Source organism: Haematobia irritans, chromosome 2, assembly GCF_050003625.1.
Source record: "Haematobia irritans isolate KBUSLIRL chromosome 2, ASM5000362v1, whole genome shotgun sequence".
Taxonomy (NCBI): Eukaryota; Metazoa; Arthropoda; class Insecta; order Diptera; family Muscidae; genus Haematobia; species Haematobia irritans.
Window position 1 is genome coordinate 22,385,656 of NC_134398.1, and position 27,276 is coordinate 22,412,931.

Genomic DNA, 27,276 nt, shown 5'->3' on the forward strand with positions numbered 1-27,276 from the left:
TTTGTTTCAATTAAAAAATTGGTTGAATCAATTAAATTTTTAATTGAATATATTTTAAATTTTTAATTGAATATATTTTAAAATTCAATAAAATTCTGTGTGAGTAAGTAAATTTTCAGTTTATGTGCAAAGAAAAAAAAATAATTTTTGCCTTCAATCAAGAAATTAATTGATCAAATTTTTATTTATTTTTTTAATTTTTAATTGAAATGCCTTCAATCACAGAAATGATAGTATCAATGAAAAAATTGATTGATATTATTAATTTTTGTGATTGAATTTTGTTTCAATATAAAAATTTATTGAATCAATTAAATTTTTAATTGAATATTTTTTAAAATTCAATTAAAAATTTAATTTGAAAAAATTTTTGTAAAATTTTTTTTTATGTGTAAGTAAATTTTCAGTTTATGTACACAGAAAAAAAGGTTTTTTATCTCCAATCCATAAAATTAGTTGATCCAATTATTTTTTAATTGAAATGTCTTCAATAACAAAAATGATAGTATGAATGAAAAAATTAATTGATATTGTTAATTTTTGTGATTGATTTTTGTTTCAATTAAAAATTTGTTGAATCAGTTAAATTTTTAATTGAACATTTTTTAAAATTCAATTCAGACTTTAATTGGAAAAATTTTCGTGAAATTTTTTCTGTGTAGGAAATAACCGATTTGGTAGTGTTGCAAAGTGGCATATATTTTTTTTGTCAATAAAATTTAATAGAATTCAAATTTAGACTCCTTCTTTAAAATTGTAAAAAAAGAAATAAAAATCAAAATATTTATTTTATGGAATATTGTCCAAGGACAATTTGTCGATTGTTCCCTTCTAAATTTCTAATGTTCTGATACTTGTTTACAGTGTTTTTACCTTTTACAAATTATAATGGATATTTGAAATGTTTGATATGAACGTATGTTTATTTTTTTTAACTAATGAATGCATGATCTGTTTTTGTATGTATGTATACAAGCGAAATTGAAAACACTAAGTTTTCCAATTAAATAATTTATTTATAATTCTTCCAGGCAATGAAAGAATGAAAAATTTTATAATTTTCCTAATATTTACAAAATTTGCAAGACTGCGAGTTTTTTTTACTTAAAGTCAAATGATTTTCTTCTTTCTATTCAATATTTGTTGTTGTATTAATCATTTAGTTTTTTCTTTTTTTTTTAATTGTGCCATTTTAATTTAAAACAAATGGAAGAATGTGATTTTTTTCAGTGTACTATTTTTTATTGGTCAGGGCATGGGGTTCTTATTTTCAGAAAGGAGTGAATATAATTATTGTGACTTATTAATGGTTAGGAATGGTTCAATGGAGAAATGGAGAGTGTATATTAGGTAGTCTCCTGACAGGCTCTTCTTATTTGGATGGTTTAAGGGTTTTGGGTATGGTAATCTCATGATAGGCTCACAATCGTAGAGCTTTGAAGAAGGAAATGTTTTTAGTTTGTTTAGCTTTTAAGTACGGATTTTAAAATATTGCGTTTAATATTTTTAACGATTTTTTTATATAAAAAAATAAAAAATTAAAAATTAATTTTATGGTTTTATTTAAATGATGATTAATTTGTTTGTTTTTTTTTTTAAGTTAGGAAGAAAATTGTTTTGTTTCTGGTTTAGTTGTTTTTTTTTTTTATGGAAGTATTTTGTTCCTTTTGGTTTATTTAGAGTTTTTACTATTTTTTTTGGTTGATGTGATTTTTTTTTTAGATTTTCCATTTTTTTTGGTTTGTTGTGTGTCTAGTTTATTATTGTTCTTGTGGTTGTAGATGGTAAGCGTGTGTTCTGTTATTTTTTTAAGGTTTTTTTAAATAGATTTTTATAGATTTTTTTGGAGATTTTTTTAGAGTTTTTTTTTCAATTGTGTGTTCTTGTGTATGTTTGTTGTTGTTTTTGTTGTTTTTTTTAATGATTTTATTTAAAAAGTTTCGTTATTAATTTAATAATTAACAAATTGATTTTATGATAAAACCAATAACAATAACCACCTCTCTCATATAGCTACGAGACAATAATATGTGGTGCCGATAGTAGTACAGCTATTGTAGCTAATATTGTGAACATTGTGAATATGATAAGGCACAGTCTGTCAACGACCATAGCGGCAAATTTCCAATCATTGGCTATATCATTTTCCTCATCTTCTTTGCGAAGCTATTAGGTTTTCGTATACAGTATAAAGTGTATTGTCAGTCAAAGTTTATTTTAAATAAAAAAAAAATAAAAAGTAAAATTAAACAAAATATTTTTAAAATTAAAAAAAGAATTACCATTAAATTAAATATTATTTTAAAATATATTTTGCAAAGAGAATGAATAATTTATTTTTGTTTTAATATTAATTATTATATGTATGAATTATGGCGTAAAATCTCACAAACAAAATTTGGTGTATATTTTTAGAATTTTTAGTTTTATACCCCCTAGAATAGAATGGTGATAGGGGTAAAAAAGTTTGTCATCACAATTGTAACACATCGAAATATCGATTTCTGACTACAATAAAGTATATATATTCTTGATCATGGAGAAATTCTAAGACGATATAATCATGTTCGTCTGCCTTCGTGTTGTAATCTATAATGAAGCTATTGTACTGAAATTTTGCAAAAACTTGTCTTTTGTTTGCCGGCAGGTCAACTTCGAAGATGGGCTATATCGATTCAGATTTTGATATACTACCCGACCCCCGGAGTTGGGTCTTGAGCGTCGAGACATCCAAACTGTTATCCAATTTACCTGAATTTCAAAATCTAAAAGGTATTTTGGGTCCACAAATAATTGTGCTGAATATGATGTCTATCGGTTCATAGCTCCATCTACCGATTTGACTTCTTGAGCGCCTAGACTTCCCAATTTTCATTCGATTTGTCTGAAATTCAAAATCTAAAGGTATTTTGGGAACACACATAAATAAGCCGAATATGGGGCGTATCGATATACATTTTGATAGACCGATTTCCCGATTTAACTTCATGAGCTTCTAGACCACGGTTTCCACTCACACCAAAAATTATCTTCCAAAATTTAAGAAAATTTTACAAAAAAAAAATTATATTGAGGTTTGATCAAACATTTTGGCAACATTTTTTTTTTTCAAAATTTATTTTTTCTCTACAATCGTTTGACAAAATATAATTTCTTTAGAAAATTTTGTCAATAGTTTTTCTCTAGAAAATTTTGTCAAAATTAATTTCAATTGAAAATTTTCACAAAATTTATTTCTACAGAAAATGTTATCAAAATGTATTCCTATAGAAAATTTTGTCAAAATTTACCACTGTGGAAACTTTTGTCAAAATTTACTTCTATATAATAATTTGTTAAAATTTACCTCTATAAAAAATTTTGTCAAAATTTTTTTCAATGGAAAATTTTCTCTAAATTTTTTTCTCTAGAAAATTTTTTCTTCTAAAAAATTTTGTCAATTTTTTTTTTTAATTTTGTCAAAAATGTTTCTGCTGAAAACTTTTTCAAAAATACTTGTTCCTTAAATTTATTTTCCTCTAGAAAATTTTGTCAACATTTTTTCTGTAGAAAATTTTGTTAAAATATACCACTGTGGAAACTTTTGTCAACATTTTATTTCCACAATTTGTCAAAATTTACTTCTATAGAAAATTTTCTCAAATTTTTTTCATACTTTATTTTTGTTCTTATAGAAAATTTTGTCAACATTTATTTCTGTAGAAAAATTTTTGAAATTTTTTTCTATACCCGATATTATCAAAATTTTATTACTATGCACAATTTTGTCAAAATTTTATTTCTATAGAAAAATTTTGTCAGTTTTTTTGTTTAAAATTTTTTTTTTTCTACAGAAAATGTTGCAAAGCATTTTTTATTGAAAATTTTGTCAAAATTTTGTTCTATAGAAAATTTTGTCAAAATTTTTCTCCCTAGAAAATTTTGTCAATATTTATTTTTCCTAGAAAATTTTGTATTTTTTTCTCTAGAAAATTTTGTCAAATTTTTTGTTGCTTAAAATTATTTTCTATCAAACATTTTGCCAACATTTGTTTTTCAAGAAAATTTTGTTAACAGTTTCTTCTATAGGAAATTTTGCCAATTGTTTTTTTCTATAATAAATTTTGTCAATATTTTTTTATAGAAAATTTAGTCAAAAATTGTGTTCTATCGAAAATTTTGTCAATTTTTTTTTTGCTTAAACAATTTTGTCAAATTTTTTTTCTATAGAAAATTATCTCAAAACTTACTTCTATACAAAATTTTGTTAAATTTCGTTTCTTAGAAAATGTTGTCAAATTTTTATACCCTCCATCATAGGATGGGGGTATATTAACTTTGTCATTCCGTTTGTAACACATCGAAATATTGCTCTAAGACCCCATAAAGTATATATATTCTGGGTCGTGGTGAAATTCTGAGTCGATCTGAGCATGTCCGTCCGTCCGTCCGTCTGTTCAAATCACGCTAACTTCCGAATGAAACAACCTATCGACTTGAAAATTGGTACAAGCAGTTGTTATTGATGTAGGTCGGATGGTATTGAAAATGGGCCATATCGGTCCACTTTTACGTATAGCCCCCATATAAACGGACCCCCAAATTTGGCTTGCGATTGCTCTAAGAGAAGCAAAATTCATCCGATCCGGCTGAGATTTGGAACATGGTGTTAGTATATGGTCTCTAACAACAATGCAAAAATTGGTCCATATCGGTCCACTTTTACGTATAGCCCCCATATAAACCGATCCCCCGATTTCGCTTGCGGAGCCTCTAAGAGAACCAAATTTCCTCCGATCCGGCTGGAATTTGGTACATGGTGTTAGTATATGGTCTGTAACAACCATGCAAAAATTGGTCCATATCGGTCCATAATTATATATAGCTCCCATATAAACCGATCCCCCGATTTGGCTTGCGGAGCCTCTAAGAGAAGCAAATTTCATCCGATCCGGCTGAAATTTGGTACATGGCTTTGGTATATGTTCTCTAATGACCATGCAAAAATTGCTCCATATCGGACCATAATTATATATAGCCCCCATATAAATCGATCCCCAGATTTGACCTCCGGAGCCTCTTAGAGGAGCAAAAGTCATCCGATCCGATTGAAATTTTGTCCGTGGTGTTAGTATATGGTCTCCAACAACCAAGCCAAAATTGGTCCATATCGGTCCATAATTATATATTGCCCCCATATAAGCCGATCCCAAGATTTGACCTCCAGAGCCTCTTAGAGGAGCAAAATTCATCCGATCCGGCTGAAATTGGGTACGTGGTGTTAGAATATGGTCTCTAACAACCATGCAAGAATTGGTCCATATCGGTCCATAATTATATATAGCCCCCATATAAATCGATCCCCAGATGTGTCCTTGGAGGAGCAAAATTCATCCGATCCGGCTGAAATTTGGAACGTGGTGTTAGAATGTGGTCTCCAACAAACACGCAAGAATTGGTCCATATCGGTCCATAAATTTATATAGCCCCATATAAACCGTTCCCCAGATTTGATCTCCGGAGCCTCTTAGAGGAGCAAAATTCATCCGATACGGTTGAAATTTGCAACGTGGTGTTAGTATAAGGTCGCTACGAAACCCTGCCAAAATTGGTCCATATCGGTCTATAGTTATATATAGGTGATCCCCAATCACACAAAAATTGGTCCTTATCGGTGCATAATCATGGTTGCCACTCGAGCCAAAAATAATCGACCAAAATTTAATTTTTATAGAAAACATTGTCAAAATGTTATTTCTATAGAAAATTTTGAAAAAATTTTATTTCTATAGAAAATTTTGTAAAAAATTTATTTCTATAAAAACGTTGTCAAAATTTTATTTCTATAGAACATTTTGTCAAAATTTTATTTCTATAGAAAATTTTTTTCAAATTTTACTTCTATAGAAAATGTTGTCAAAATTTTATTTTGTCAAAATTTTATTTCTATAGAAACTTTAAACTTAATTATATACGTATTTAATCGGCCTTTTTTAGTTTAATATATACCACGTATGGACTATGTGGCATATATTACGGTGTTAGGAAGTTTTATGATACCTTGTCATCGGCAAGTGTTACCGCAACCCAAATAATTCGATTGTGGATGACAGTCTTCAGTAGAAGTTTCTACGCAATCCATGGTGGAGGCTACATAAGCTTCGGCATGGCCGAACTTACGGCCGTATATACTTGTTTTTCTATAGAAAATTGTGTCAAAATTATTTTCTATAGAATATTTTGCCAAAATATTTTTCTTTATACTTTGTCCAATTTTTTTCTAAAGAAAATTGTATTTCAATAAAAATTAAAGTACATAGCTAAATATTCCTAAATATTTATATCTAACAATATCTACCAAAATATCAAGTATTCTACCAATCTACCTTGTAACTATGCCTAAGCTAACCTAACCTTCCAAGAGCTCAGCGATGCATATAAAAAGGTAACTGGAAAGAGTCAAGCAGTTGATTCGATAGCTTACCTTTGAATGTCATAATTTACGCCAAAATTGTTGTTATTTCTGACATTTTATGCTTTTGAACATTGAAATTAAAAAATATAGCACTCTATTTTATAGCAATAAATATCAGCTGCCCTGTATATGGGAGCTGTAAACAATATTTAAGGCTGCTCTTTTTGCATTGTATTAACACTATATTCTAATCACAATGGACTGAATAGCCTATGCGAGGCTGAATCAAATCGGGCTACTACTTTAACCTAATACTCTATTCCATATTTCATGAAAAAGGGATGAAAATTGTAGATTTTCTATGATCAAAACCTAACGTCAACGAGAAAATTTTGTGGCGCCTAAAAATATGCACCATTATTGTATGTTAAGTATAAAGAGCAATATTACATTTTTTAACCCAATATATTTGTGAGATTTTTACGCCATTGAAAAATAGAAAATGCGCTAAGGCGATCATGAACTTACCTGATCGGTGATGAAACGTATTTCCTTTAATATTAAACTTAATTCGTATTCCGTTTGAGTTTTAATGCAGGTATGATGCGTTACGGCATCCGGCATTCGAGTACTGCCAATGGGACCAATGCTGCCATCGTCACCTTGCCTATAAAAACCAGAGAGAAAAAGTTGATAATTATTCCATAAACAAATGAAAGCGAGACGTGGTATTACAAATTCTCTAAATACCCATAAACAGTACGATAGAAAGCAGGATTATGGGGCAAAGTGCCACCCGGTGTCATGGGTCGTACATTACGGAAATCGTCATCAATATCCAAGACATTAGCCAATAAAGACTTTGAAGAGCTAGAGTGTGTATAAATATGTTTTTTCAAAGGGAAACAAATGAAACAATTTTAATTTTTATTTTTTTAATAAAAAAGAGTAAAATAAAACTACACTTATTACAAATAAAAATTTTTAAAATTTTTTTTTTTTTTGTACAAAAATATTTAAGTTCTTCCTACCGCTCTTTTAATTCCACATCAGATAGGATCTGATGCTTCCTCTCCGAGGATGTATCCGAACATGGGGTCGATGTGAAATCCATTATGATCGGTCTACCTGGTCGGTGCATGCGTAATATCCATGGTAACCAACATAGAAATACCACACGTATCTATGTTTTCCCGTTTTATAAGGTGGACATAATGGCCACGACATGGTGTGTGTGGGTGGATAGTCGTAATCGGATGGGGGCCACAATATTTCATTTCATTGTTGAGCGTAGAAATTTTTTTGTATTTGGTGGTATAGGGGGGCAGAATTTTCATAAAAAAACAATTTCGTGTTGTTTTTATTTGTTGGTATAGTAAAGAAACATCATTAGTAAACATCAGTACTTTTTAGAGATGCATTAATAAAAAATTTTTTGTTTAAGCATGATTCGTGAGATACATTTATTTAATTTTTTTTTGGTTTTTAGTGAATGAAGCATCAAAGATTTGATTTTTTTCTATTTATTTCATATGGATTTGAGCACGAAATGAAGGGTCTGATTTAGTTTCATGAAACCTTTTTCTTGTGTGGTCAAGAAAAAAAAGGGTGAAATGATTTCATTGGAATTTTCGTATTATTTATTTTTTAAATTTTTGTTTGGGTAAGTTTTGTTAGTATATTAATTTTTGGGATTTTAAGCACCTAGATTGAGTGAAAGAGGTCATCGCTTGAAATCAACTTATGGCAATATTGTTTAATTTTTTTGCTGTTTTTTTTATTTAACAAATATACACAGATGGTTATTAAAAACAAAACACACTCGCACACATACACACAAATTACGCATGCAAAATTAAAAGGAAAGGAATATAGTTTTACCAAAAAAAAAAAAAATCGACTTTAAGCGAGTTTATGTTTAATTTTATTATTTGAATAAGCTTTAGCAGAAAACACAGGCGTTTGGATTTTTGTAAGTTAATATTTTCAATTTTAAAAAATTTTTCTTAAAAATAGGATACATGTCTTTACATTTAATAACTAAAAAAAAAAGGGAAAATCCAATAAAATAAATTTTAATATATTTTCAATACTTTTTTATATCTGCGGCACTTAATAAATAAATACATTTCAATAAGTCCTTTAAACTATAATTTATTTAAGGAAAAGACGTTGTATGTAAAATAATGATTTAAACGAATACCGAAGCCGAATGTCCTAAATTTATTTGCCCAAAATATTGCAACAAATGTATAAAAAAGCATTAACATAATTTTTAAACATACTTAAAACTTTTTCCAAAATATTGTTTTTGAAAAAATGTTCTATTTAAATAACATTTTGACAAAAATTTCTATAGAAATAAAAATTTTATAAAAATTGCTACAGAAATAAAATTTTGACAAAATTTTCTATAGAAATAAAATTTTGACAAAATTTTCTATAGAAATAAAATTTTCACAAAATTTTCTATAGAAATACAAATTTTGACAAAATTTTGTATAGAAATAAAATTTTGACAAAATTTTCTATAGAAATACAAATTTTGACAAAATTTTGTATAGAAATAAAATTTTGACAAAATTTTGTATAGAAATAAAATTTTGACAAAATTTTCTATGGAAGTAAAGCCTTGACAAAAATTTCTATAGAAATAAGAATTTTATAAAAATTGCTACAGAAATAAAATTTTGACAAAATTTTCTATAGAAATACAATTTTGACAAAATTTTCTATAGAAATACAATTTTGACAAAATTTACTATAGAAATAAAATTTTGACAAAATTTTCTATGGAAGTAAAGCTTTGATAAAATTTTCTATAGAAATAAAATTTTGACAAAATTTTCTATAGAAATAAAATTTTGACAAAATTTTCTATGGAAGTAAAGCTTTGATAAAATTTTCTATAGAAATAAAATTGTGACCAAATTTTCTATAAAAATAACATTTTAAAAAAATTTTTAAAGATATAAAATTTTGACAAAATTTTTTATAGAAATAAAAGTTTGATAAAATTTCCTATAGAAGTAAAATTTTAACAAAAATTTTATTTAGAAATAAAATTTTGACAAATTTTTTTATATAAATAAAATTTTGACAAAAATTTCTAACAAATAAAATTTTGGCATAATTTTCATAGAAATAATATTTTCGCAAAATTTTCAATAGAAGTAAAATGTTGACAAAATTTTCTTTCGATATAAAATTGTTACAAAATTTTCTATAGAAATAAATTTTTGACAAAATTTTCTATGAAAATCTATGAAAAATATGACAAAATTTTTTATAGAGTTAAAATTTTCTATAGAAATAAACTTTTGATAAAGTTTTCTATAGATATCAAAATTTGACTAACTTTTCTATAGAAACAAAATTTTTATAAAATTTGCTATAGACACAAAACTTTGACAAAGCTTATAATAGATATAAAATTTTGCCAAAATTTTCTATGGAAATAAATTTTTGACAAAATTTTCTATGGAAATCAAATTTTGACAAAATTTTCTATGGAAATCAAATTTTGACAAAATTTTCTATGGTAATCAAATTTTGACAAAACTTTCAAAAAAAAAAAATAATGCTCTAGAAATAAAATGTTGACAAAATTTTCTATAGAAATAACATTTTGACAACATTTTTCATATAAATAAAATTTTGACAAAATTTTCTATAGGTATAACATTTTGACAAAATTTTCTGTAGATATAAAATTTTGACAACATTTTCTATACTAATAAAATTTTGATAACATTTGCTGTATAAATAAAATTTTCTATAGGTATAACATTTTGACAAAATTTTCTGTAGATATAAAATTTTGACAATATTTTCTATATTAATAAAATTTTGATAACATTTGCTGTATATATAAAATTTTGACATTATTTGTTATATAAATAAAATTTTGATAATATTTTCCATATAAATAAAATGTTGAAAAAATTTTCTATACAAATAGAATTTTAGCAAAATTTGCTATAGAAATATAATTTTGACAAAGTTTTCTATAGAAATAAAATCTTGACATAATTTGCTACAAATATAACATTTTGACAAAATCTACTATATAAAAATATGTAGGGTTTTCCTTCCTGTCGCAATAACTCCTGAATGCACGAACCGATTTCCACGATTTTGCATCCTTTGGAAAGGTCTTGGACTCCGTGAGGTTTATAGCAAACAAAATTCAAGAAAAGTTTCAACGGGAAAGCGGAAAAAATTTTTTTTTATATACATCGTCATCTGTAATGGAACTCCAGAACGCACGAACCTAAATCCATGGTCTTGCATTCGTTGGAAAGATCTCGGGCTCTGTGAGGTTTGTAACAAAGAAAAGTCAAGAAGAGCTTCAACGGAAAAGCGGGAAGATCTTTTTTTACATACAGCGCAAATTACAAAATTTTATATTTTGAATTTATCGCAGTTGCTTTTGTTATAAAATAATTTTATTTTTTCACATGAAAAATGTTCGGAAAACGTAGAAGGTAATCATGTGGTGAAAATGGGGTACCTCATTTTTTGATATCTGGTGGGAGAGGGGGACATCTCCCTTGCCCGACTTTTTCAAAATTGGGCCAAAGTTCTCTGATTTGGGTGAAATTTCCAAGGAATGTTAGGGGTAATGTCTTGGCAAAGACCAGCTACTTTATTTTTCGATATTTGGTTGCGGAGGTGGACCACCCCTTTATACGATTTTTGTTTAAAGTACAGTAAAAACAAAAATTCTCTGATATACTTGATATTTAAAGAAAACACGCCGTGAGGTTATGAATTTATTATGGGGTACCTGATTTTTAAATATTGAAGAGGCGTCTAGACAAAGAACAGCTATTTAATTTTTCGATGTTTGGTCGAGGAGGGTCCTTCCCTTTGTCCGATTTTTTTTTAAAGTACAGTGAAAAAACTAAAAACTTGGAGGAGATTATTGGAATTATATGAGGTATTTGTTTTTTAATATTAGGTCGGGGAAAAATAAAAAGGGCACAGGGAGACCTCATTTCTCCTCAAGTACATACCGTGAAACAATTGAACTTTTCCAATTTACTTGAAATTTACAGAGGATGTGTGGTAGGTTATATTATTATAATGGATATCTGATTTTGTGATATTCGGAAGGGAAGATGGATCTCCCCTTGCCCTGCTGTTTAAAAATTTGCATACAGTTTGCTTGAGATTTTTTGGGACGTCTACACAAAATACGCTATATCATTTTTCGATATTGGGACTGGGAGGGAGACCTCCTCTGAAACTGAAAAAAAACTAGAATTATCAAGTTTACTTGAAATTTACAAAAGCCGTAGGGGAAGGTTCCCAGCAAAAACTCCTATTACCAGGTATGAGTACAAGTATGCCTGCGCCAAATTGGTAACAACTTCCTCGTACATATATCAGTAGTAATACTTTTACACGGGCATGACATTGGAGGAAAGTACTTCCGTGCAAGCATACCAGCAGTTGAAAAATAAGTACTTCTTCGCATGCATACCAGCTCTCCGAAAATAATATCTTTACCATAAAGATACCCAAAAAGTGCGAACTCACCCCTGTTGTATTGTAATCCAACACACTATACCACGCCACTCCACGACATGGATCTATTCAATGATGTTATTTTGTAATATAAATTATGTACCATACAACTTTAGAAAACAAAGGTATATTTTATTGGCAATTTTTTTCTGAAATGTAATCTGGCAATACTTATCGCTACTATAAACGGTGCCCACTGTAGAGCCGAACCCGGTCCTCAAGATATGATTTTGATTACCGGTATTAATAGAAAGAATCACTTTTTGCCTACACAGGTAAGTTATTATTTTTAAATCCCAGGTAATACTGCAAGTAGTAACTTTTTGATTACCGGTATTACTGAAATAATCACTAGTGCTTACCCAGTTTTTGCTGGGTTATGAAATCAATATGGTGTGCTTGATTTTTTGGTATTTGGACGAGAACCTTCTCCTTAATCCACACTACGAAACTTGAAGGAAAGTTTACAGATTTTCTTGGAATTTGCGTAGAAAGTGACATCCCTTTACAAAAAAACAGAGCAAAATCTAACCTTTTCCGATTTACTTCAAATTGGGATTTTTCGATGTCTGGTTGGGGAAGGGGATTAGCGAAGTTGGGTAGTTTGTGAAATAAATATAGGCTTCGTGAATTTACGATATCTGGTCGGGGAGGAGCAAAGGAGAGAGTTCCTTTTTGCCCTATTTTATGCAAATAGAAAGTAGAGGATTATCGATAAATGAGAACTCGGTACATAATTTTATGATTTTTACACAGGCTTCTGCTAAACTTTTTTAAGTAAAAAACTTAAATTTACATGAAGTTAAGAGGCAACGTCAACTTCATGCTTCATTTTCCGGTATATGTTTGGGAAAGGTATGTTCTCCGTGTCCAACACTTTAACAAATGTTAATATGGTAAATTTTTAAATACTTTTACTTTTTCTGATTTATTGGACGGTACGAGTATGTTGAGGAGATGTATACCTTCCCTTGACAAACCACGCTTGAAATTCACAAGAAATGTAGATGATTGTCAAACGATTTGAAGAATGTCCAACAGAACAATTAAAAAACAAAAAAATGTTTGAAAGGGAACGCCCCTACCCGACGTTCATTAAGCCGGTCCGTTTTACATCTGCATAACCGCCCTATTTCTGTATATAAACGAAGATGCAAGTAGTCCGATTTTTTGGAAATGTACGGGACACGTATGTGGAAGCCATGGAGTGATTAATCTGTACTTCAGTTCTCTTTAAAAGAGTTCCAATCTCTTCGAATTTGTTTTCAGATCGACGGATATAGTTGACTAAGTTAACGAAAATATCCTTCGGGAGGCGCAGCGAAGCGGGCCGGGTTATGCTAGTTTTTTTATGTAAATAAAATTTTGGCAAAATTTTCAATAAAAGTAAAATTTTGACAAAATTTTCAATAAAAGTAAAATTTTGACAAAATTTTCAATAAAAGTAAAATTTTGACAAAATTTTCTATAGATATATAGGGTGATTCTTTTGAGGTTAGGATTTTCATGCATTAGTATTTGACAGATCACGTGGGATTTCAGACATGGTGTCAAAGAGAAAGATGCTCAGTATGCTTTGACATTTCATCATGAATAGACTTACGATCTGCCACAACGTCGAATTTTCAGTGAATGGGCCCTAGAAAAGTTGGCAGAAAATCCGCTTTTTTATCGACAAATTTTGTTCAGCGATGAGGCTCATTTCTGGTTGAATGGCTACGTAAATAAGCAAAATTGCCGCATTTGGAGTGAAGAGCAACCAGAAGCCGTTCAAGAACTGCCCATGCATCCCGAAAAATGCACTGTTTGGTGTGGTTTGTACGCTGGTGGAATCATTGGACCGTATTTTTTCAAAGATGCTGTTGGACGCAACGTTACGGTGAATGGCGATCGCTATCGTTCGATGCTAACAAACTTTTTGTTGCCAAAAATGGAAGAACTGAACTTGGTTGACATGTGGTTTCAACAAGATGGCGCTACATGCCACACAGCTCGCGATTCTATGGCCATTTTGAGGGAAAACTTCGGAGAACAATTCATCTCAAGAAATGGACCGGTAAGTTGGCCACCAAGATCATGCGATTTGACGCCTTTAGACTATTTTTTGTGGGGCTACGTCAAGTCTAAAGTCTACAGAAATAAACCAGCAACTATTCCAGCTTTGGAAGACAACATTTCCGAAGAAATTCGGGCTATTCCGGCCGAAATGCTCGAAAAAGTTGCCCAAAATTGGACTTTCCGAATGGACCACCTAAGACGCAGCCGCGGTCAACATTTAAATGAAATTATCTTCAAAAAGTAAATGTCATGGACCAATCTAACGTTTCAAATAAAGAACCGATGAGATTTTGCAAATTTTATGCGTTTTTTTTACAAAAATGTTATCAAGCTCTTAACAAATCACCCTTTAAAACTGTGACAAAATTTTCTATAGAAATAAAATTTTGACAAAAGTTTTTATAGAAATAAAATGTTCTATAGGTATAAAATTTTGACAAAATTTTCTATAGAAATAAAACTTTGACAAAATTTTCTATAGAAATAAAATTTTGACATAAATTTCTATAGAAATAAAATTTTGACAAATTTTTCGATAAAAATAAAATTTTTTATTTCGTAGTTTATTGGTAAAATGTGTTCCAAATTTATAGATATGGGTAGATTAGTTTTCGCTGTCCGCAAGCCAAATCTGGCAGTTGGTTTACCAAATGTACCAAATTTCAGCCGGAGCGGATGAAATTTGCTTCTCTGAGAGGCTCCGCAAGCCAAATCGGGGGATCGGTTTATATGGGGGCTATATATAATTATGGACCGATGTGGACCAATTTTTGCATGGTTGTTACAGACCATATAACATACTAACACCATGTACAAAATTTCAGCCGGATCGGATGAGATTTGCTTCTCTTAGAGGATCCGCAAGCCAAATTTGGGGTTCCGTTTATATGGGGGCTATACGTTAAAGTGGACCGATATGACCCATTTGCAATACCATCCGACCTAGATCAATAACAACTACTTGTTCCTAATTTCAAGCCGATAGCTTGTTTCGTTCGGAAGTTAGCGTGATTTCAACAAACGGACGGACATCGCTAGATCGACTCATAAATTCTCCACAACCTAGATTTTATAAGTTATGGGGTCTGAAGCCAATATTTCGATGTGTTACAAACGGAATCATAAAGTTAATATACCATCCTATGGTGGGGAGTACAAATATTAATTGTATCAATTGCCGTTGGTGGTTGATATTATTACAGTGCATGAAGAACTGTTAATTAGAACTAAATTGGAAAAATTTTTTCCTGTGTATCGTAATGAATTGTGTCTTCCACAAATTCGTGCCACAGAAACTCATAAACGATTTAACAGCACTTTAAAATTATCACAAGCATTTTCTTAAACCAAAATTGGTTAATCAAAAATAATATTTAATCTTATAAAATATTGACAAACATTTACTATTATTGCTGGTGACAAAGACCTGCCATTTCCAGATTACATTATACTCCTGTGCATTCTTTTTTGCTTTATGGTGGTTATTCGGTTATGGTGGAATAATGGCAATATATGAAATGTCGTTGACACATGCAATATAATGATAAAAGCCTGCATGGCTGCCTGCATCTCTGAACATCATGAGTCATCCAACAGACTTTTGTTGTTCAAAGTACAGTGCAATTTTTTTTTTTTGGTTTTCTTGTCAGAGTTTTTACCATCATTACCTGATACAGCTGCAATATTTTCTTAATGCATTTTCATTTGTAATGAAACAATTTTTTTATATCCATTGCATTTTCAATTTGCGGTTTAATTAATGGTTTTATAATTATTTCAACTTCTTGTTATTTTTCGTTTTCGTTTAATATACATGGTCAGTCATCCCGATGGTACCATGTGCATGCAGTTTTTCTGAATTAAATTGAAATGTTTTCGTTTCATTATAATCATTGGAAAATTTTATTTATTTAAAGAAATGCTAAATGTTTATATTTACAATTTAAGAAAGTTTATCATTCAAACATTTTTTGTAAACGAATTTTGAATTTCCGTCCGTCCGTCTGTAGAAATAGAAGGATAGAAGCTATCGACTTGAAACTTGCACGAGTAGTTGTTATTGATGTGGATTGGATGGTATTGCAAATGGGCCAAATCTTACCGACCCCCAGTTTTGGCTTGTGGTTCGCCCTTGAGAAGAAAACTTCATCCGATTCATGACGTTTGGTACATAGTTCCAGTATATGACCTCTAACAACAGTGCAAAAATCGGTTTATATCGGTCAGATTTGATTTCCGGAGCAGATAAAAAACTACAAAACAAAACAAGTAAGGAAAGTCTAAAGTCGGGCGGGGCCGACTATATTATACCCTGCACCACTTTGTAGATCTAAATTTTCGATACCATATCACATCCGTCAAATGTGTTGGGGGCTACATATAAAGATTTGTCCCAAATACATACATTTAAATATCACTCGATCTGGACAGAATTTGATAGACTTCTACAAATCTATAGACTCAAAATTTAAGTCGGCTAATGCACTAGGGTGGAACACAATATTAGTAAAAAAATATGTGAAACATTCTGAATCTGAAGCAATTTTAAGGAAACTTCGCAAAAGTTTATTTATGATTTATCGCTCGATATATATGTATTAGAAGTTTAGGAAACTTAGAGTCATTTTTACAACTTTTGGACTAAGCAGTGGCGATTTTACAAGGAAAATGTTGGTATTTTGACCATTTTTGTCGAAATCAGAAAAACATATATATGTGAGCTATATCTAAATCTGAGCTGATTTCAACCAAATTTGGCACGCATAGCAACAATGCTAATTCTACGCTCTGTGCAAAATTTCAACTAAATCGGATTTAAAAATTGGCCTCTGTGGTCATATGAGTGTAAATCGGGCGAAAGCTATATATGGGAGATATATCTAAATCTGAGCTGATTTCAACCAAATTTGGCACGCATAGCAACAATGCTAATTCTACTCTCTGTGCAAAATTTCAACTAAATCGGAGTTAAAAATTGGCCTCTGTGGTCATATGAGTGTAAATCGGGCGAAAGCTATATATGGGAGATATATCCAAATCTGAACCGATTTCAACCAAATTTGGCACGCATAGTTACAATGCTAATTATACTCCCTGTGCAAAATTTCAACTAAATCGGAGTTAAAAATTGGCCTCTGTGGGCAAATGAGTGTAAATCGGGCGAAAGCTATATATGGGAGATATATCTAAATCTGAACCGATTTCAACCAAATTTGGCACGCATAGTTACAATGCTAATTCTACTCCCTGTGCAAAATTTCAACTAAATCGGAGTTAAAAATTGGCCTCTGTGGGCAAATGAGTGTAAATCGGGCGAAAACTATATATGGGAGATATATCTAAATCTGAACCGATTTGGCTGATATTTTGCAAGTTTTTCGAGACCCATAAAATATTCGGATGTACGGAATTTGAGGAAGATCGGTTGATACACACGCCAATTATGACCAGATCGGTGAAAAATATATATGGCAGCTATATCTAAATCTGAACCGATTTTTTCCAAAATCAATAGGGATCGTCTTTGAGCCGAAACAAGACCCTATACCAAATTTTAGGACAATCCGACTAAAACTGCGAGCTGTACTTTGCACACAAAAATACATCAACAGACAGACAGACAGACAGACAGACAGACAGACAGACAGACGGACATCGCTAAATCGACTCAGAATTTAATTCTAAGCCGATCGGTATACTATTTCTTGGCGTTACATACAAATGCACAAACTTATTATACCCCGTACCACAGTAGTGGTGAAGGGTATAAAAAATTATGCCAAACAAAAAAAAAATAATTTAGTCAACATTTTATTTCTACAGAAAATTTTGTCAAAATTTTATTTCTAGAGAAAATTGTGTCAAAATTTTATTTCTATAGAAAATTATGTTTATATCTACAAACACATTTTGTAAAAATTCTACAAATAAATTTTGTCAACATTTTTAGAAAATTTGGCAAATTTTTATTTCTATAGAAAATTTTGTCAAAATTGTATTCTATAGAAAATGTTGTCAACATTTTATTTCTACAGAAAATTTTATAAAATTTTATTTCTATAGAAAATTTTGTCAAAATTTTATATATACAGAAAATTTTGTCAAAATTTTATTTCTATAGAAAATTTTGCCAAAATTTTATTTCTGTAGAAAATTTGGCAAAATTTTATTTCTACAGAAAATGTTGTAAAATTTTTTTATTTCTATAAAAAAGTTTGTTAAAACTTTTCTTTTTATTTCTATAGAAGATTTTGTCAAAATTGTATTCTATAGAAAACTTTGTCAACAATTTTATTTTTATAGAAAATTTTGTCAAAATTTTATATCTACAAACAAATTTTGTCAAAATTCTACAAATAAATTTTGGCAAAATGTTTAGAAAATTTGGCAAATTTTTATTTCCATAGAAACTTTTGTCAAAATTGTATTCTATAGAAAATTTTGTTAAAATTTTTTGTCAAAATTTTATTTCTATAGAAATTTTTTGTAAAATTTTTTTATGTCAACAATTTATTTCTACAGAATATTTTGTCAAAATTTTATTTCTACAGAAAATTTTATTTCTATAGAATTTTTTTCAAAATTTTATTTCTATAGAACATTTTGTCAAAATTTTATTTCTACTGAAAATTTTGTCAACATTTTATTTATACAGAAAATTTTGTCAAGATTTTATTTCTATGGAAAATTTTGACAAAGTTTTATTTCTAAAGAAAATTTTGTCAAAATTTTATGTCTATAGAAATTTTTGTAAAAATTTTATTTCTATAGAAATTTTTGTAAACATTTTATTTCTATAGAAAATTTTGTCAAAATTGTATTCTATAGAAAATTTTATCAACAATTTTATTTCTACAGAAAATTTTATAAAAATTTTATATCTACTAACAAATTTTGTCAAAATAATTTTTCTATAGAAAATTTGGCAAATTTTTATTTCTATAGAAAATTTTGTCAAAATTGTATTCTAAAGAAAATTTTATCAACATTTTATTTCTACAGAAAATTTTATAAAATGTTATTTCTATAGAAAGTTTTGTCAAAATTTTGTACGTACAGAAAAATTTGTAAAAATTTTATTTCAACAGAAAACTTTCTCAACATTTTATTTATACAGAAAATTTTGTTAAAAATTTATTTGTTGTTGTTTTTTTATTTCAGATTAAAACCATACATTGACGAAACTACAAGTGTAGCTTAACCAACAGAGGAAAAACTGAAATAAAAAACTAACAACAATGCTTAAAGAACAAAACCAACAATAACAAAACAAAACGAATGGAACATTTTATTTTTATAAAAATTGTGTCCAAATTTTATTCTATAGAAAATATTGTAAAAACTTTATTTATACAGAAAATTTCGTCAAAATTTTATTTCTATAGAAAAGTTTGTCAAAATTTTATTTCTATAGAAAAGTTTGTCAAAATTTTATTTCTATAGAAAAGTTTGTCAAAATTTTATTTCTATAAAAAATTTTGGCAAAATTTTATTTCTCCAGAAAATTTTGTCAATATTTCATTCCTACAGAAAATTAAGTCAACATTTTATTTCTACAGAAAATTATGTTAACAATTTATTTCTACAGAATATTTTGTCAAAATTTTATTTTTACAGAAAATTTTATTTCTATAGAAAATTTTGTCAAAATTTTATGTCTATAGAAATTTTTGTAAAAATTTTATTTCTATAGAAATTTTTGTAAACATTTTATTTGTATAGAAAATTTTGTCAAAATTTTATTTCTATGGAAAATTTTGTCAAAGTTTTATTTCTATAGAAAATTTCGTCAAAATTTTATGTCTATAGAAATTTTTGTAAACATTTTATTTCTATAGAAAATTTTGTCAAAATTGTATTCTATAGAACATTTTATCAACAATTTTATTTCTACAGAAAATTTATATCTACAAACAAATTTTGTCAAAATAATTTTTCTATAGAAAATTTGGCAAATTTTTATTTCTATAGAAAATTTTGTCAAAATTGTATTCTAAAGAAAATTTATCAACATTTTATTTCTACAGAAAATTTTGTCATCATTTTATTTCAACAGAAAATTTTCTCAACATTTTATTTATACAGAAAATATTTTCAAAATTTTATGTCTATCAAAATTGTGTCCAAATTTTATACTATACAAAATTTTGTAAACATTTTATTTATACAGAAAATTTTGTAAAATTTTTTTTTTTATAAAAAACTTTTTTTTTAATGAAAAGTTTTGTCAAAATTGTAATTCTGCACAATATTTTGTCAAATATTTATTTCTATAGAAAATATTGTCAACATTTTATTTCTACAGAAAATTTTGTCAAAATTTTATTTCTATAGAAATTTTGTCAAAATTTTATATCTACAGAAAATTTTGTCAAAATTTTATTTCTATACAAAATTTAGTCAAAATTTTATTTTATTTTATTTTATTTTGTCAAAATTTAATATCTTCCAAAAATTTGGTCAACATTTTATTTCTACAGAAAATCTTGTCAAAATTTTATTTCTATACAAAGTTTTGTCAAAATTTTATTTCTGTAGAAAATTTTGTCAACGTTTACAAGCCTAAAAATTTTTGATATAGACGTCAATAGACTTCAGCAAGGACTTATCTTTTCTGCCACAATATTATTCATGTATGCGTGAGTATGAGTTTGAATAGCTGGCCATTATGGATCACAACCATAGCAAAGTGTACTTGAATGCATTTCACAATTGGTAAAATCCATTACTCAATTACAGTAGAAATACCGAAATATTCTTCATACGTCTCAAAAGAAGTATTACTTAAGGAAATGAGTAGAATAGGGGAAAAATACGAAATATTTATTAAAAGTAAAGTTTATCGACCCAAAGTCGATATACCATGTAGGACTAGCCTTTGCCAAGGACTGGATATTTAACACTATGTGATTATTTTCCTTTGTTCAAGAACTTTAACCCTTTATTAAAGTTTTTGTTTTTATGTACACAGAGTAAATCCTGATAGGATTTACGTGCAAGTCCTTAATTTTTTCTTAATCGCCATTTTCCATTCGTTTTTTTGTTATGGTTGGTCTACCTCTTAATGCAATCTGCTTATCTTGGTACTTTCCAGTAACTTTGTTTCTTTACTGCTTTCGCTTGCATTACCACAATTTTCTGCCACATAATTCACTGCAGCAAGTGCGAATGACTGAAATTGACTAAATGAAAATAAAAGAAGTTTTCTGATTATAAAAATATTCCATTTTTAATATGGCAGCTTATTATGGATTTGTGTAATTTTAATTAAATTTAACAAAAATTAATAAATGTATAAGCATAGATTATTGCGATATCCCAAAAAATATTATGAGAGTACACTGTAAAAAATGTGTGTCCTAAATATCAACAAATACAAATTTTGTAAAAATTGTATTTCTATAGAAAATTTTGTCAAAATTTTATTTCTACAAAATTTTTGTCAAAATTGTATTTCCGTTGTAAATCTTGTAAAACATTTTTTTCTACAGAAAATTTTGTCAAACATTTTTTTTTTCTACAGAAAATTTTGTCAAACACATTTTTCTTTAGTAAATTTTGTTAAAATTTTATTTCTTTAAAATATTTTGTCAAAATGTTATTTCCATAGAAAATTTTGTCAAAATGTTATTTCTATAGAAAATTTTGTCAAAATTATATTTCTACAGAAAATTTTTTCAAAATTTTTTTTCTATAGAAAATTTATTCAAAATTTTATTTCTATAGAAAATTTTCTTAAAATTTTATTTCAATAGAACATTTTTTCAAAATTTTATTCCCACAGAATATTGTGTCAAAATTTGATTTCTAAAGAAAAATTTTCTCAAAATTTTATTGTTGTAGTAAATTTTGTCAAAATTAGTTTTCTATAAAAAATTTTGTCAAAGTTTTATTTCTATAAAAAATTGTGTCAAAATTTTATTTCTATAGAAAATTTTGCCAAAATTTTATTTCCATAAAAAATTTTGTCAACATTTTATTTCTATAGAAAATTTTGTCATTTTGACATTTTATTTTAATAGAAAATTTTGTTTTTTACTATATAAAATTTTGGCATGCTAACCATTGTGGCTCCCGTTTTAATGTAAAGAATTATTATTTTCGTATTTAATTGATTTTAGAAATTTTCCAAAAAACGAAAACTCCTTAAAAATCTATTTACTTTAATGGCATATAATCGAATGAATTTTCAAATGGTTCTTTTATAGCTTTAGAGAGTTGTACAATGAAGCTTTGGTAGCACTATGAGGTCCTTTGTTCACTTGTATGCAATAGAATATATCGAATAAATCCATAAATTACCAGGATAATTTTGAAAAACAAAGAATACAAATTCAGATTTTGTTTTGCAATGGTGGCTGCTATGGTAGGAGTGCCACACAACCACCTGTAAAACAAAACGTTGTAGAACATCATGCATACTTGCATAACCAATAGATTAGAGGGGGGAGAGAGAGAGAGGAAGAGATTTGTGAGCAGGGTTGCCATTTTGGTCCGATTGAACCAATATTGATTCAAAAAATTATTAATTTTTAAATTTTGTTGGATGGTCGGACCAAATGCAATTTGGTTGGTTTTGGTCCATTTTCGTCAAATCGGTAATTTTTTCAAAATTTTCTATAGAAATAAAGTTTTATCAAAGTATTCTAGATTTGAGGAATTTCCCATAGAAATGAAATTTTGACTAACATTTCTATGGAAAGAAAATTTTGACAAAATTTTCTATAGGAATAAAATTTTGACAAATTTTTCTACAGAAATAAAATATTGACAAAATATTCTATTGAAAAAAAAAAATTTAAAACATTTCTATACAAATAAAATTTTGACAAAATTTTCTATAGAAATAAAATTTTGACAAACTTTTCTATAGGAATAAAATTTTGACAAAATTTTCTATAGAAATAAAATTTTGACAAAATTTTCTATTGAAAAAAAAAATTTAAAACATTTCTATACAAATAAAATTTTGACAAAATTTTCTATGGAAATAAAATTTTGAGAAAATTTTCTATAGAAGTAAAATTTTGACAAAATTTTGTATAGAAATAAAATTGTCTAAATTAACATTTAGACTTATTTTAATAATATTATGTTATTAATAGTTCGAATTAAACGTAATATGAATTATTATGAATTAAAAAAAATGTATCTTTGAAATCCTAAAACTCATTGAAATTACCAAATACTTTAGAGTTATTGTGAATTATCATTTAAAAATATTATATGTATGTAGGTTTCGTGGTAGGCTTAAAGACCTACAAACTTTCTATTGCCCTTTATATCTCAAACGGTGAGCATATTTTAATAAACCCACAAAACCCACAAATTATAACTCTTTATTTTTTACTTCCACTTCTCGGTTTTGCCACATGTCATAATTTCTCAATTACCGAGAAATTATGACCACTGCTTAACATCCACAGCTCTCCTATTGTTAAGGTAACCTCCTGTTGCTCCTCTAACCCACATCATACAGTCCACATTATTTACTCCCGGATTTGGTGTCCACTCATTTCTGTGCCCAGCACCAACGTCGCCAAGCCCCCCCATTTTTTAAACAAAAATGTTGACAAAATTTTCTATAGAAATAAAATGTTACGACAATTTTCTATAGAAATAATATATTACGAAAATTTTCGTTAGAAATGAAATTTTGAGACAATTTTCTATAGAAATAAAATTTGACAAAATATTCTATAGTAATCAATTTGTGGCAAATTTTTCCACAGAAATAAAATTTTGACAAAACTTTCTACAGAAATAAAATTTTGACAAAATATTCTATAGAAATAAAATGTTGACAAAATTTTCTATAGAAATAAAATTTTGAGAAAATTTTCTATAGAAATAAGATCTTGAGAAAATTTTCTATAGAAATAAAATTTTGAGAAAATATTCTATAGAAATAAAATTTGACGAACTATTCCATAGAAATAAAATTTTGAGAAAATTTTCTCTAGAAATAAAATTTTGAGAAAATTATCTTTTTTTATTTTCAGCTTAAAACCATACATTGACTAAACTACAAGTGTAGCTTAACCAACAGAGGAAAAGAATATTTGTCAAATTTATTTGGGCAAAGCCCTATAGACTGCAAGATGGTTGGATGGACGCACGTTTCGGAATTTTCACATTCCTCATCAGCATCCTCTACTTGCAGCAAAACTATCAACCAATTATCAGAATAAATTCAGGCAGTTCATTAAACCCAACAATAAACCACACTTTAACCCTCCGAAAAAAGGCTTTACATTGATAGCCGGCTTATGCCGAAATAAATTCGAAAGAAACATATCTCTTTTCCTATGCCACTGTCAAATCATCGATTTGAGTGCATTTGGCTTGGTTTATTTTTGAGCGTGCTTCCTCTTCTTTTTTCATTCGTTTTGTTTTTTTATTGTTGGTTTTGTTCTTTGAGCATTGTTGTTATTTTTTTTTTATTTTCAGCTTAAAACCATACATTCACTAAACTACAAGTGTAGCCTAACCAACACTTGACATTGTAGTTTTGTCAATTTTGACAAAATATTTTAGAGAAAAAAACAGGAAAAAATTCCTATAAAAATAAAATTTTGACAAAATATTCTATAGAAAAAAATTTTGATACAATTTTCTATAGAAATAAAATTTGACGAAATATTCTATAGAAATAAAATTTTGACAAAATTTTCTATAGAAATAAAATTTTTACAAAATTTTCTATAAAAATACAATTTTGACAAAATATTCTATAGAAAAAAATTTTGACAAAATTTTCTATAGAAATAAAATTTGACGAAATATTCTATAGAAATAAAATGTTGACAAAATTTTCTATAGAAATAAAATTTTGACAAAATTTTCTATAGAAATAAAATTTGACGAAATATTCCATAGAAATAAAATTTTGAGAAAATTTTCTATAGAAATAAAATTTTGACAGAAATTCCTATAGAAGTAAAATTTTGAAAAAATTTTTATAGAAATAAAATTTTGACAACATTTTTATAGAAATAAAATGTTGACAAAATTTTTTATAGAACAATTTTTACAAAATTTTTTATAAAAAAATTTTGACAAATTTTTCTGTAGAAATAAAATTTTGAGACAATTTTCTATAGAAATAAAATTTTGACAAAATATTCTATTGAAAAAAAAAATTGAAAAAAAAAATCTATAGAAATAAAATGTTCACAAAATTTTCTATAGAGATAAAATTTTGACTAAATTTTTTATAGAAATAAAATTTTGACAAAATTTTCTGTAGAAATACAATTTTTACAAAATTTTCTATAGAAATCAAATGTTGACAAAATTTTCTATAGAAATCAAATGTTGACAAAATGTTCTATAGAAATAAAATTTTTGACAAAATTTTCTATTGAAGTAATATTTGACAAGATTTTCTATTCAAATAAAATTTTGACAAACTTTTCTATAAAAATATAATTTTGACAAAATTTGCTATAGAAAATTTTTCAAAAAATTTTCTATAGAAATAAAATTTTGATAAAAATTTCTATAGAAATAAAATTTTTACAAAATATTCTATAGCAAAAAATGTTGACAAAATTTTCTATAGAAATAAAATTCTGACAACATTTTCTATAAAAATTAAATTTTGACAAAATATTCAATAGAAAAAAATTTTGACAAAATTTTTATAGAAATAAAATTTTGACAAAATTTTCTATAGAAGTAAAATTTAGACAAAATATTCTATAGAAAAAAATTTTGACAGAATTTTCTACAGAAATCAAATGTTGACAAAATTTTCAACAGAAATAAAATTTTGACAAAATTTTCTATTGAAGTAATATTTTGACAAGATTTTCTATTTAAATAAAATTTTGACAAACTTTTCTATAGAAAAATAATTTTGACAAAATTTGCTATAGAAAATTTTTCAAAAAAATTTCTATAGAAATAAAATTTTGACAAAATTTTCTATAGAAATAAAATTTTTACAAAATATTCTATAGAAAAAATTTTTGACAAAATTTTCTATAGAAATAAAAGTCTGACAAAATGTGCTATAGAAATAAAATTCTGCCAAATTTTCTATAAAAATTAAATTTTGACAAAATTTTCTATATAAATAAAATTTTGACAAAATTTTCTATATAAATAAAATTTTGACAAAATATTCTATAGACAAAAATTTTGACAAAATTTTCTATAGAAATAAAATTTTGACAAAATTTTCTATAGAAATCAAATGTTGACAAAATTTTCTGTTGAAGTAATATTTTGACAAGATTTTCTATTGAAATACAATTTTGACAAACTTTTCTATAGAAATATAATTTTGACAAAATTGGCTATAGAAAATTTTTCAAAAAAATTTTTATAGAAATAACATTTTGACAAAATTTTCTATAGAAATAAAATTTTGACAAAATTTTCTATAGAAATAAAATTTTTCAAAATATTCTATAGAAAAAAATTTTGACAAAATTTTCTATAGAAAAAAATTTTGACAAAATTTTCTATAGAAATAAAATTTTGACAAAATTTTATACAGAAATAAATTTTTGACAAAATTTTCTATAGAAATAAATTTTTGACAAAACTTTCTATAGAAATCAAATTTTCACAAAATTTTCTATAGAAATAAAATTTTGACAAAATTTTCTATAGAAATAAACTTTTGACAAAATGTTCTATAGAAAAAAATTTTGACGAAATATTCTATAGAAATAAAATGTTGACAAAATTTTGTGTAGAAATAAATTGTTGACAAAATATTCAATAGAAAAAAATTTTGACAAAATTTTTATAGAAATAACATTTTGACAAAATTTTCTATAGAAATAAAATTTTGACAAAATTGTCTATTGAAATAACATTTTTGATAGAAATAAAATTTTGACAAAATTTTTCTATCTATGATATATTTTGGTAATTTGGACAAATGGTTCGCTGGTTCAAATTATGGAAAAATGTTGGTGCAAAAAAATTTCGCTGTGGCAAGACTCTTTGTGAGTGCTCTTTTATGGTTGCTTAAGCTTTAAGATGGGATTCGAAAGAGATAGGCAAAAACATATGGCAGAACACAGACACTGTCACACACACACACATACATACACCCAATCTCTATGAACAATTGTTGATTTTGTTATCTCCTTTCATTTGATTACATGAACAAAAAGGTTTTCGTTTACAGCCAGCATTTCTTCGAATAGTTCCAGATAGTTTTAAGGAATTGTTTCTTTAAGCTCCTTGTTTTTCTTTCGATTCGATTCTTTCGTTTTTAGATATTCTGCAAATGAAAGCTGTAACTTTCTTTTGCTTTCTCAAACATATTTCCT

General features: G+C 27.2%; 1 protein-coding gene across 1 annotated transcript in view; it reads right to left on the reverse strand.

The window, feature by feature from the left end:
• Positions 1 to 931: 931 nt before the first annotated feature.
• Positions 932 to 27,276, reverse strand: part of LOC142223685 (uncharacterized) — a 530,354-nt gene continuing 504,009 nt past the window's right edge. Inside the window, exons 10-13 of the mRNA XM_075293541.1 lie at positions 7,426 to 7,577; positions 7,145 to 7,264; positions 6,923 to 7,061; positions 932 to 2,166 (exon numbers count right to left, since the gene is read on the reverse strand). Of these exons, the coding sequence (XP_075149656.1) occupies positions 2,014 to 2,166; positions 6,923 to 7,061; positions 7,145 to 7,264; positions 7,426 to 7,577 (564 nt within the window). The 3' untranslated portion in view covers positions 932 to 2,013. The remainder of the gene's footprint in view (positions 2,167 to 6,922; positions 7,062 to 7,144; positions 7,265 to 7,425; positions 7,578 to 27,276) is intronic.